The following is a 12,339-nucleotide window of genomic DNA, read 5'->3' on the forward strand; positions in this document are numbered from 1 at the left end:
GGTGCCCTCCTGTCTCACTTCTGACTTGTGAATACAGTTGGATTGGTGCTGTGGCTCTCTTCTCATTCCCAGGCCTGCTTATTTTCTGCTTTACATTCCCTTGCAGCACAAAAAAAATATACTTACAACCCCATGGCATCATTCTTGAGGTCCTCTCTGTTTATTTTTGTGTGTTTTGATAGTACCTCGGCAGTGACAGGCTTGGCAGGAATTTGCTTTGGCAACAAGAGTATTTACAAGAAGCACAAAGGACTCTTGGTTTGCCTCAAGAGGATCTCCCTTCCGAATGCCAGTACAGCTTTTGTCTGGCCTGAGATGAGATGTATTAATGTGATGAGTTGAGAACCTCTTCAGCTTTGGGATCTGCTCCCCCCTCAGCTCTAAACCTTTCTCCCCGTGCTCATCTGGACTCCAAAGACAAGTCAGAAATGTGATTTTTGGCGAGGCAGCTAGGACTGGTACAGCATATCTGGGTTTTGTACATGTATTTTCCTAACCTGCACAGGACCTGGGGACAGAAGACAATGCTTATACTGCCTAGAAAGGGTGAAATCAATTCACGTTAATAAAGGAAAGCACAGCAATAAGCCAGCTCTATCCTAGAAGCCTTTGATATTTGTTAAAATGCATATTTTAACAGCATCTAGCAATAAAAGTTCTCGTTTATCCAGTTATGCCAGTAAAAACCTAGTTTTTGCCAGCTCAGCTTATTTTGTGGAAGGAACCGGCATGCATTCTCTAACGACACTCTCAGAGCTTTGCATGGTTCATTTTAACAATAGACCGAACAACGTAATCAAGCGTGAGCACTGGATTGTACTGCGCTCAGGAAGCCCGGTGGGCAAACAGCAGTCCCAGGTGTTTTTTTTTCTTGATGCGGTTAGAAATGTGTGAATCTGTGATGGCTCGTCCTAAGCCCAGTCTGTACGTAGTATTTGTCAGTCTTTAATAACGGTGATGTCTATTAGTTACCAGTCCAATCAATGTCTCTATATGTTGTAATTACAATTATATATTAATTTTAATTACAATTATATATTAATTTTAACAACAGAGAACCCAACTTTTTCTTTGCATCCGGTATGCATTAGCTGAAAAGGGTGAATATTACATTTTTAGAGACTTCTGAAATTCAGGATTGTATTTATCTTCTAAAACAAAAGGTAATTTCCAACAGGTGAAGGTTTTAGCTTAACTTGTGTAAGGGTCCGTTAGGATCTCAACACAGGCGTTTTGGAAGGATGCATCTGGCACTTAATGTCAGCAGCGGAAGGTCAGGCAGTCTGTGGGCTGTTTGCTCTTGTGGTTGTTGCTTTGCTGGGTTCAAACAGTGCTTAGTACAGCAGGTTTGATCCATGCCTGGAGCATTCTTAATGCCTCTACTACAAGTCTCAGGAGCTTCTCATTTTTTGTAAATGTTCTATTTTTAGGGTGTTTTTTTTTTTTTTTTCTTAGAAAGAAGTTAGCTGATGAATTAATGAGACACAGTGTCTTGCAAAGAAACATCCTGTTCTCATGTGTCTAGTCTGGAAGAAAGTTGCCTAGAGCTAAGGTAGTGGAAGTATGTGAAGTGTTTTCTCTCTGTTCCTGTTTTTTCCAGTTTATTTGTAACTTCAGGGCTGTTTTTTTTTTTCCTACTGTCTTAGTTCTGTTTTCAAATTTCTCTAAAAAGGAGGACAAACTCAATAACCTCCTAATCAGTAAAAAATGCCATCTGCAGGATGACTTTACAAAAACATGCCCTGGTATAATAAAGAGAAAAGCGGTCTTACTTGGCTCTGATGGAGGCCTTTGAATAACTAACGCTGTATGTATTTTCTCTTTCTTTGCCTATTAGTTACACTGTTGGATCAGTCCAAGAGAACAACGACCAGGTGTGGAAGTTCCAGCGTTACTTCTTGGTCCAAGAATACTGCAGTCGCTTGACTGTCCCCTTCCCTTTCGTCATCTTTGCCTACATATTCATGGCGCTAAGGAAATGTTTCAAATGCTGCTGTAAGAAAGAAAGTAAAGAGCCATCTATTTGTTGTGAGTTGGATTATTCCTTACTGCCTAAAAGTCAGCTCTGTGGCAGGTGCATTGCAACTCTTCTATGGCATACTGTGCTTAAACCAGGCAGCTAGTGTTTTGGTGGGAAATTTTCAAGGGCGGTGTAGACCTTGGAGGAGGAGGAGGTTGTACTGGAAATGAGGAGCAGCTCATTCATGTTCTCTATCGAATGCAAATCCACTACATTGCTGGAAATCTCTTCGGTAAGATTCAAATCAAAGCCTCTGGCTGCTTTGCAGCCATAATCTTCCTTCAGGGCTTAAGGTGCGCTCTCTCTGGGATATGGGGAATTATGCTCCTAACTTCTTATGCTAAAACTCCAACTGAGCATTGTTGTGATCTCCACCCCCAGTAGCTTTGGGTTTGGTGTGGTGAGAGAGCATTTGTGTTCTACAGTGAGACCTGCTCTACTTGAGTACTCTGCAGAGTTATCCAGTGATTTCTTGTCCAAGCCATGTCAAGGCAAAATTACCTCATGTATGTATGTAAATCAATTAAGTCTTCAAATTAATCCTATCAGTTTAGGGCTGCGTGTGCTGCTTCCTAGCTGTGAAGGTTTTGTGGTTTTTTGGTTTTTTTTTTTTTTTTTTTTTTTGCATTAGAGCACTGAATAAATTCATCCAGCACCTGCAGCATCTGAAAGTCATCTTCATGGTTTGCATGAAAAATGTAAACCATCCCATTTGTCATTAGCGCCTGATAGTGCATCCCTCCTGCACTGCTCCCAAGTGGCAGAGATCCCTGACCTTGCACGCTCTGAATGGTTAGGTGAATTGTATAAGAGGTGGTCTTAGTCTCTGCTTGCCGCTCTACCTTCTGGAGCTGCATTTCTTTCTATCCTTCCGTTGCAGTCTCCCAGCTAATACAGCTAGGAGCTGCTAGGGCAGCCTAGCAGAGCACAATCTTCTCTTCAGAGGCTCTTCTGCCTGCTGGTGAGTGACTGAAAGAGAATGAGAGTCTCCTGGCCCTCTGGGCATGGCCAAATGGACAACCTGCCTCAAAAACTCAGGAGTGGCTGAGTCAGTCCTTTAGCTATTTCCCCATTATTTACTCTGTCAGAGGGCACAGATATGAATTGTTTTAACAAGCTTTTTTTCCCCCGACAAATGGAGTGTTTTTTCTTTTTTTTTTTTTTTTTTTTTTTTTCATGGCCATTCAGAAGCAGATGAGAGAGGATAAGTTGAGTTAATTGACAGACTTACTCCCATCTATCAGCGACCTGACTGATGCCCCGCGGCACAGGCTAGATTTGTTATTAGTTTAGGAGAAAGATGCCTGCTTTGGGGTATAAAATTCCTTAGCACTGACTAAATCCTTTTGGCTGTCCAAATCATTGTTTGGTTTCCTTGCTGGGGAGGCAGTTTAACTGTAGATATTTCTGCCCAAGTGATGCGCGGTTGATGTTGCAGTTCTAAAAGCAAATGGAAGAATTAATTTAGGCCAGAATATCATTGTAGTTGAGCTGGTGACAGGAACCGGGAACTGCACAGAGAAAGCTTGCTAATGTGTTGTCTATTGCAAAATCCTGGCTTCCCCACTTAATTCCTGGAAATGGTTGGGATTTGGGTGCTTAAATGCCTGTTGGTATCTGGGGCTGTGTTGGTATCAGAGGAGCACTGGGTGGAGGAAATAGGACTTCAGTCATTTGCCAGCTATGGGTTCGTGCTGTCCTGTTGGAACAGGATAAAATGCAGAAATATTGTCCTGGAGGACTTTGACTCCAAGTGGTTTGCTCTGTGTCACTCCTTAATTTACAGCATCAGCAGGCAATGCCTTTTAGAGAAGACAATGCTTCATCGTTTTGAAAGGTTTTAGTTCAATAATAAGTCATACAACATGGTTCTTAATACGTGTTACTCTTAATGATCCAATATGGGATAATGTATAAACAAAGGGAAAGCTTAAACCCAGACAGGAACTTTGTGGAACGTCCTATGCCTGTTGAAGTGTCTGCCATTTATTTTACAAAGCATTTGCGTTAACCAAGATAGAAAAAAAATAATCCAGAAAGACTTTTGGAGTTTGTGGGAGTTTTTGTTCATATTTTCTTTTTTTAACCAACTCTGGTTGCCAGGGGCATACAGTAAAATGCATTAATGTCGTGTTTAGCAGAGCTGTGTCACAGGTGGGAAGTGGGGCTGTGAAGGATCTGGATGCGGAGAGAGGAATCATTAGCTTCAGATTGCAAGCACTAACCCAGCCTTTTTCCATCTTAGCATTGGAAAGCCAAATTAACTGAATGTAGTGTTGTTGCTTTTTTTTCACATGCATTTTCCAGGCTCAAAAAATGAGGACAATGAAATTCTGGCATGGGAAGCTGTCATGAAGGAAAACTACCTTGTCAAAATCAATACCAAAGCAAATGATTCATCAGAAGAGTACGTCTGACTTTCTTTGTCTTCACTCTCTTAACTTTCTGTTGAATATTTTTAGTGAAGGCAAGTTTTCAGCAGCTCTATATGTTTACAAACTAATGAGTAGATAAATAAACTCAGCATAAATGGGCCTTTTCTTTTTAAGTAGAATGATGGGGGTTTGTCAGCTGCTGCAGACTGCCTTCAGAAATAATTGATTAGGCTGGTAAAACGCTAATGGCAATATTGCAAGGGTTATAATGGCATATTACGCACACCGTAGCTGGGTAGACGTATTAAACACGCTTGTTCCAAATGTCTGTCACGGTATTTCTCAAATGATTTAATCTTTCTGCACTCGAATATTTCTATTTTACCACCAGAGGAGAAAATGTTATCTTCCTATACTGTTTTGAGGTCTCATCATGGAGTGCAGTGCTATAGTTGACTAGTTTTGTAACATTATGCAGTTATCGGAGAATATTTAGTATTAGATCTGAAATATCAAGCATTCCCCTGGCATCAATCTATACAGAGGTCTGTACTTAATAGAATGAGTAGGAAAGACCTCTGGAGAGGGAAGGATGCTATTTGGAATGGTAGTATTTGAAGGTTGATGTCTTGGACTACTCTTCTCTGACTGCCAGATCATGACACTTTAGCTTTGGCATCTGTCTCAGTGTTTTCAGAGTAATAGGATAAGAGGAAAGAGAAATATAAAGAAAGCTAGAAAACAGCAACAGTAACCTGCTGTGTATGATAGCTTCATTTTGTGGCTAGCTTCCAGCAGCTTGAGTATTTCCCCAAATGAAATGTAAGGGAAGAGCTGATAAAAATGGGTGGGAAAGACCAGACTCATCCATGCCCTTTTGCCCCTGCTGTGGACATTGCTGTCCACAAGTAAGTGTTTATGTTAAGACTACCCAGAGGCATTCAGCATCAGATAAAAAGACAAACAAATGCAAAAAAATAGCTTTTATAGTGGAAGCAGAAGAGTCTTGACAAGGCAAATGGAATAGCACGGTAATTCATATGATAGCTAATATACTTGCAATAAAAACAATGCCAAGCCACCTGCAGCCCTGCCTTCTTGGAAGGATTAAAGGCTTGGTCTTCCCAAGCAGGGGTGTCTGCAGACAATCTGTTTTGTAACTGACCTCTGGCTGTAGTCGCCTTAGCTCCACTCTTTGGCCAAAGATGAGGACTGGATCTCTTAGCCCCAGATAAACTTCTGCAAAGCAGTTCTGCACAGTTTTGCAAATGTGGGAGGGGGGCTAGACAAGACTTTTCTGCTGGACTCAATGCTCGCTTTCTGTTTTCAGGATGGCGCATCGATTTAGACAACTGGATTCAAAGGTACTTGTGTTTCAGGCTTCTCAGGGGGATGTGCCTCTGTCTGGTAAAGCAGGCAGTGGTCCACAAGGAAAATGAGCGTCGCCAAGAGTCACGTGTAATCTTTGTCACTATTGCCAGGACCCCATTTTAATTGAGCTTTTTTAATGTGCTCCTTTGCACTTTTGATTCCGTATGTAGCTTCATATTGTGCTGGAAAATGAAGTAGAAAGATTCTTGCTTAGCACTGAAGAAGTGTTTCTCAGTATTCCTTATTGGAATGAATAGAAGTAAAAATAACTTCTCTCTTATATAACTTCAATATTCTGCTGTGTAACAGGCCCATGAAACACCAATGGGAAGAACGGGCATTACACACTTATGGTATACCCTTCTCAAACACATGTCCTGTCAAGTTTAGCTTCTAGTACTGAAGGCATGAGGTAATTAATCCTGGGTTTTGTCTTTGCTTGTTTAGCCTCTGTTTATAAAATTAAGTGGCAGTTCAGATATATTGTGGCAAGCCTTCAGATAACACAGGCGATACCTGATGGGTAAACAAAGGATGCTCCATACATAGTGCAAGGTAGGAAGACCTTTAATTATGATTAAAATCAGCAAATCCCATCTGATTCACAGAAACATCCTGTACTGAAGCAATATAAAGCTGCTGATCTACTAGAGAGCACATCATGATCAGAATTGTCATACAAGTATACTTTTTGACTGTGGCACTGAAAAGACCTTTACAGTGGGTGTTTTTTTGAGGGCTTGATTGAATTATGTATTTTGCCTGTGAAGTGGGGAGCTGCATTGGTGTGAAGAGCAGACTTTTTAGAAGTCCAAGGGTGAAAAGGCCCACATATACTTCAGAAGGTTTCTTTTCATTGCTGTCAGATAATATAGATTACCAAATAATAGCTTGCTTTCAAGACTGAAATGGAAATGGTGAGCGACCAAGTATGTGTCTAGTGATGCTCCTCTTGAAACTGAAAGGAAACACGATAGCCTTAATTCTCTACCGAAAAGTAATACCCAAATTGTACCTCTTATTGTCTGAGAGAATAACTTACAGCAAGCTGTTTTGTCTGTTCCTGCCTTCAGCTTTAATGTCAGAAATGTACCAAGGCCAGTGCTTAGGAGTAGTGCCTTTCAGAGCAAGGCATTCCAGGGATATCTCACTGGCTCTCACTTCAGACGATGTCCCAAAAACATCTGAGGATGTAACTGAGTCCTAGGCATGAGCCTTGATCATGGGGGAAACTTTTCTTTAAACACGATGCGGAATAATAGAGTTCAGATATGGCATGGGGAAGGTTTGAAGGCAGCTCCGTGTGTCAGAATGAATGCTCCGCAAAACTCCACTGATCTGCAGTCTCCGCTTTGAAGGAGCGCAAGGGATGGAGTATCGATGGGACCTTGTAGCTGTCATGATGCCTGCTTGTTAACTAGGTGAAATACATATGCATTGGGGCTCACTGCATTAATTGCATTGACGAAAACTGTAATTGCAAGTGTCCTTTCAAGCACTGTTGCATTTGGTATAATATTTGGAGAGGCAACGACTCGTTACTCATATTACTTATTAGAATTGCTTTCCTGTGAAAAGCAATATTAACACTGCTTCATTTGCCACCACAGTGTGACTACGGAATACAAAAAGCAGTCAGTTATTGCTTTCAAAGTGGTGGCTGGCATCCGCAGGGGAGCCAGGGAGGGAGGAGTTCACATAAAGGGGTTTATACCTGTTGTTGCTGATGTTGTATGGAATTTTCTAGGGTATGTTCTAGGGTATTTCAAGGTACTTACTACTGCTTGCTTGTTTTGTTCTCTTCCTTTCCCCTCATCCCAAGCTGCCATCATCTGTTGGAATAACATTGACTTGAATAATTAGATTGACTTCATATATAAACAAAGATTTATTTTTTTTTTTTTTTTAATTCTTAAGCTCTCTGATTTGAAAGGCCTTCTGAAAGAGATTTCCAGCAATATCAAATGAAGGCAGCTGAAACCCAAGAGCAGCTACCTGAGCAGGGTAAGCCCTCTTTAAATCCATTCCCCAACTTGAATAAGTTATCAGCATCTGTGATGTTAAATTGGTATGTCTTTGGAAGAAGAGTTAGTATTAATTATTGATGCTTGTATTGATGTCGTCTAATATTTGGAAAGAAATAAGAGCTCAGTTCTGTTCTGCGTTTGTTTTTTCTGAAAAATATAATTTTCCATCTGGCGTTTCTGACGATTTTTGGCATCGTTTAAAATATCTTATTTTGCTCCCTTGCCTTTGAAAAACTGGGAATAACCCAAGGTTATTTTAGTTGTCTTTGTGCTGGAGACCCTCTGGAAAATTAGGAGTTTCTGTGCTGTATCCTTCACAGCCCGTTCATTTTAACTCTGAAGAACGTAAACACCACATAGAAAAGACAGAATTGTTTATTTTCCCATTTCCAAAGTGGGGCATTATGGCAGATCACTGTAGCCTTCCTGTGTCCTGTACAATAAACTGTAGAATGAGGAGTTGACCCAAAGTCTCCACAGCTGCAGTTTAGTGTCAAGTCATGAGCTCTGGGTCCTTTTTCAGCAAGTTTTGCGGAAGAACTCGATTGGAGCCACAGGTTCCAGTGGGATGTGAAAGCCAGGCAGAATATTGATGGACGCAGTGAACTCCTGTCTTCTTTAAAGACAGCAGGTTTAGAAGCGTAACTGTCGACGAGGACAATCTGGAATGACTTGATCAGCCTGAACATTAGAGCCCGGCTCTTTCCCGCATAGAGGGGATTTTCTGCAAGACGATTTATACCTGTGCCAAACCTTCTTGAATCAGTTGTCTCACCATTTTTTTAGGGATAACTCCATATTCACTTGACCTGAAGTTCAGTTGAGTTATGAATGATTTGCAAGTACCTAATAAAATCTGCAAAGATTGCTAGTTACTGGGCTTTTTCTTACATGCAGTGAACTCCAAGTCATCTAGAGAATAAGCTGTAGAATAATGGAACTCTGAAGGTCATCTAGTCTCTCCCCACTCGGAACAGCGCTGGCTTAGATCAAAGGTAGCTGCAGTTGGGCTGAAAAATAGGTTGCAATTCAGTAAGAACGAATGCAAATTTTACAGTTACCTGGGAATTACCGGCTCCACAGGCACAAAATGGGGGGAAATGTGATGAGACAGCAGTTCTACAGAAAAGCGTCTGAAATGGAATATTAAATAGGTGGGGTTTTGTTGCCTGTGAGAGGTATGAAGTAGTCCTCCTGATGCTTCTAGTGAATGAATCCTCTGTTGGGTACAGCATCCAGTGTTAGCACTGAGCTTCGAGGGTGATGATGGAATGGCTGGAGAGTGTTCGGAACAGTGACAAGAGGAACTGCAGGTCTTACCAACATAATCTGTAGAAAGGAGCGAATGAGTTATGGTTAGCTAGCCTGGGAAAGAAGATACCTGTTTATGATGGAGGTTGTGGAAAAGACCTCTCATTATTACGTAATGAGTGCCTCGGGAAAATGGAGTCCCTTCCCAATTTATGCCTGGTAAACTGTCTAGGTGGCATCCCGGTTGTGATCAAACTGTTTTGCACGTGAGCTGTCCTGACTCTGAAGCTGAGCCTTGGCAGTCCACAGCACTAACGTCACGGTGCGAACAGAGAGGTTAGTGTCTCACAGGAAGCAGATGTGTGTATTACGCTATCTCATCTGAAAGGGAGCGCTTTAAATCTTCACTGACCGTCTTCGATACGAGATGCTGGATTGGCCCTTGCCGGTACTTCGCATGCAGGTGTTTCTTTTGCTTTCACTTCCTGACGACTAGTTCCACTAAGGCACCACGGTCTGGATGGCTCCTCGATCCCAAGTGTGGCACAAGACATCCGATTTGCTGAGCTGGTATCACGAGGATGGAAGCAAAATGCTGAGGTAGGCTTGGGAGCTCTGCTCTAAAATTTTTTCTTTTGCTCACGCAGGTACCGATTCATCAGGAATAATTTCTCAGAGCTGGCAGTAACGACCAAGCAAATGGTAACTGATCCACCCAAGTGTCAGTGTCTCAGCAGGAGTAACTAGGATTTTTTTTTTTCCCTTTTTTATTTTTTTTGCTTGCTTTTTGCAAGATGGTGGTAAAACATTAAGACGACTGTTTATCTCCTGGCAGGACTCCCATGTTACCCAAGCTCTCCTTTTTCCTCATTTCCCCTGATGTTCAATGGCAGCAATTAGTCCTTGTCAGCTGCTGTTAAAAAGCACTCCTAATTCCAAGAGTTCTGCTGCTGCTGCCAAAATCACTTTGCTTTTCAATTTCACTCAAAGGGGGCCTGTTCATGGGTTTCCTTTATCCACTAATTGCTTGTCTTAATGAATCAATCTCCCTTCCCTCTCCTTCGTGTAGTAGCCAGATCTAGCTTGTTACTTGCATGGTCTGTCTGTCAGACCTGCTGAAGTCTGTAATGTTGGCATGCCAAAATACGATACATTTCAGCGTCGTCCCCTGGAAGAAAGGCAACCTTTAGTCCAACCCTGTACCCACATCTCAGACTCTACATGAACAGTGTGGACTTTTTCCCGCTCTACCTGGAACTGTGCAGCAATGCAGAAGCTCAACTATTGCAACCCGGCATGGAAGAGACTTAATTCATCTAGAAAGTATTTCCAAAAGCCTGGTGTGCGGTCTTTGTTTCTTTAGTGATAAGTTGTATACTTGGAGCGTTGCAATTAATTTAATTTTTTCAAATGTCTGTTTGCAGAAGTTTGCATTTTGAATTGGAGAAGAGATTGTTGGCCAGCTTTAAATATTGTGATGCTTCCTATGGTGAGGTTGCTATTTCTGCTTTCTGTCTAAAGTAACAGCTGAATCTTGTGGCATTTTCTGTGGTAGAACCAGGTGCGTTACCGACTGACGGGAAACCACTACGAATGGCATTTATTTACCTTGCAAAGCATTGTATCCATCTTCCTCCCCAGCGCCTAGGAAAGATCTTCCAAGATGTTTGATTTTGAAGGTTTAGGTATTTTCCTTTTGCTGGCAATGGCTATCATAGTCCATACGCTTTACCATGACTTGCAGCTAGGCTGAGAACTGTCGGGCAGAATATGTGGGTGCTTACGTGGGTGCCACAGGAGGTTTCCGGACAAGTAGTTGGGTAGGTGGAGAGGGACTTTCTGCTGAAGCAGAACACTCCCCAGGTGGAAATACAGCCATCTGCTGCCTGGCTAGAAACCAGTGCCTGTGCGCAGACCTGCCTCTGTGCAAAAGAGCATGTTCCAGTCCATGTCTGCTGTGAAAACGTGTTGGTGCAAGATGGTGAAGGTGAAGACAGGACAAGACTGTTTCGGTGTTTGTTTCAGTACAGGGATATGAAGCGCTGTTGTATGTGGGGAATGTATCTACAGCTGGGTGAGGTGCAGCTTTACTGACTGAGGAGGCCAGCACATGAATGCATCGTTTACCAGAGCTGCTGCTCTCCTTGTCTTGGTAGCTGAAAATGGAATAGTTTTACAGGGAAAACTGTAATGACGCATTATCAGAAAGGTTACCGCTCTTTCCTTGCTGCTTCCCATTACCTAACTTTACCCTATGCCATTATTACACGATCCTGGGGGATATAGAGTACCAATAGCAGTGCTGTTTGTTTATGTGTGGAAATACTTGTGTTTTCCTGTTAAAACATTTATAAAGGACTAGGCTTTCAATGACTTCCATGGCACTTAGCTTGCATCGTAAATTATTGAGATAAGTTTCCTTTCTAGAAATTATTTTTTCCAATGTCATTTGTATGCCTTGAATGTGAAAATTATGCTTTAGTTCATTCGTATATAAACCCTGCAGTGTATTGTCAGGAGCCCTAGTGATCTGTTCTCTTGCAAAATGGTGAATGTAACTTAGAACCATGTTCTAAAAGTCACAAACCGGGAGTCTGTCCCTGCCCACTGCTGCAGCCCATGGCTGCCAGCCTGCACCCCACACACGCTCCATCCCTCAGGCTCTTCTCCAGGCTTCTCTCGTTCCTCCAGCCCGGGGGTGCCAATGGAGCCCCAGCCCAGCTGGGGGCTGCCAGGTGGCACTGCAGCTTCCCGGGGAGCACCCAGCCCTCTGCTTCCTCCAAACCCCGGCACCAGCATCACGGGTGTCCTGGCAGGAGAGGCCAGTCCTGGGTGCAGGGACCGCCCACCAAGGGGGAGAGTCTGTGCCAACCCTTCCCTCTATCCCCTTGCGCTCTCTCCAGCTGGCAGAGAACAGCAGCAGAGCAGACAAGTACCTGACCAGTCCCTGCTGTACCTGCAGAGCCCCCAGGAGTCCATGTGAGAGGTGCCCATCAGGTTCATTGGTGACCCCCAACCCCCGGGGGTCCCTCCCAGCCCCACTGCTGCTGGGCACCAGCAGCAGCATTGGGCCCAGTGGCTGTGGATCCCTGACTACCCGATGCGGGGCCAGGGTGGCCACGGGGCTCCCTGTTGCGCTCTCCCACCCCTGCCCTTGGGTGTCACACTGGGGGAATGTCCTGGGCTCAGCCCAGCTATGGGGAGAAGGGTGCGTGGGCAGGGCTGGCGTGCCGGAGATGTGCCGCTGTGGCCAGCAGGATTTGTGATGGGCTGTGTGTTCCTAGGGCTTGCTGGG

The 12,339-nt window shown here is 43.3% G+C and overlaps 1 protein-coding gene across 3 annotated transcripts in view; it reads left to right on the top strand.

Moving 5' to 3' along the window:
• The window catches only part of TRPM8 (transient receptor potential cation channel subfamily M member 8), a 104,941-nt gene extending 93,381 nt beyond the window's left edge, over positions 1 to 11,560 (top strand). For all 3 annotated transcript variants that reach the window (XM_063341696.1, XM_063341695.1, XM_063341697.1), the window contains 5 exons: positions 1,838 to 2,028; positions 4,328 to 4,427; positions 5,726 to 5,759; positions 7,684 to 7,770; positions 9,692 to 11,560. In XM_063341696.1, coding sequence (XP_063197766.1) covers positions 1,838 to 2,028; positions 4,328 to 4,427; positions 5,726 to 5,759; positions 7,684 to 7,734 — 376 coding nt within the window. In that variant the 3' untranslated portion in view covers positions 7,735 to 7,770; positions 9,692 to 11,560. The remainder of the gene's footprint in view (positions 1 to 1,837; positions 2,029 to 4,327; positions 4,428 to 5,725; positions 5,760 to 7,683; positions 7,771 to 9,691) is intronic.
• The last annotated feature ends 779 nt before the right edge of the window (positions 11,561 to 12,339 follow it).

The sequence above is a fragment of the Chroicocephalus ridibundus genome, chromosome 7 (assembly GCF_963924245.1).
Source record: "Chroicocephalus ridibundus chromosome 7, bChrRid1.1, whole genome shotgun sequence".
In the NCBI taxonomy this organism is placed as follows: Eukaryota; Metazoa; Chordata; class Aves; order Charadriiformes; family Laridae; genus Chroicocephalus; species Chroicocephalus ridibundus.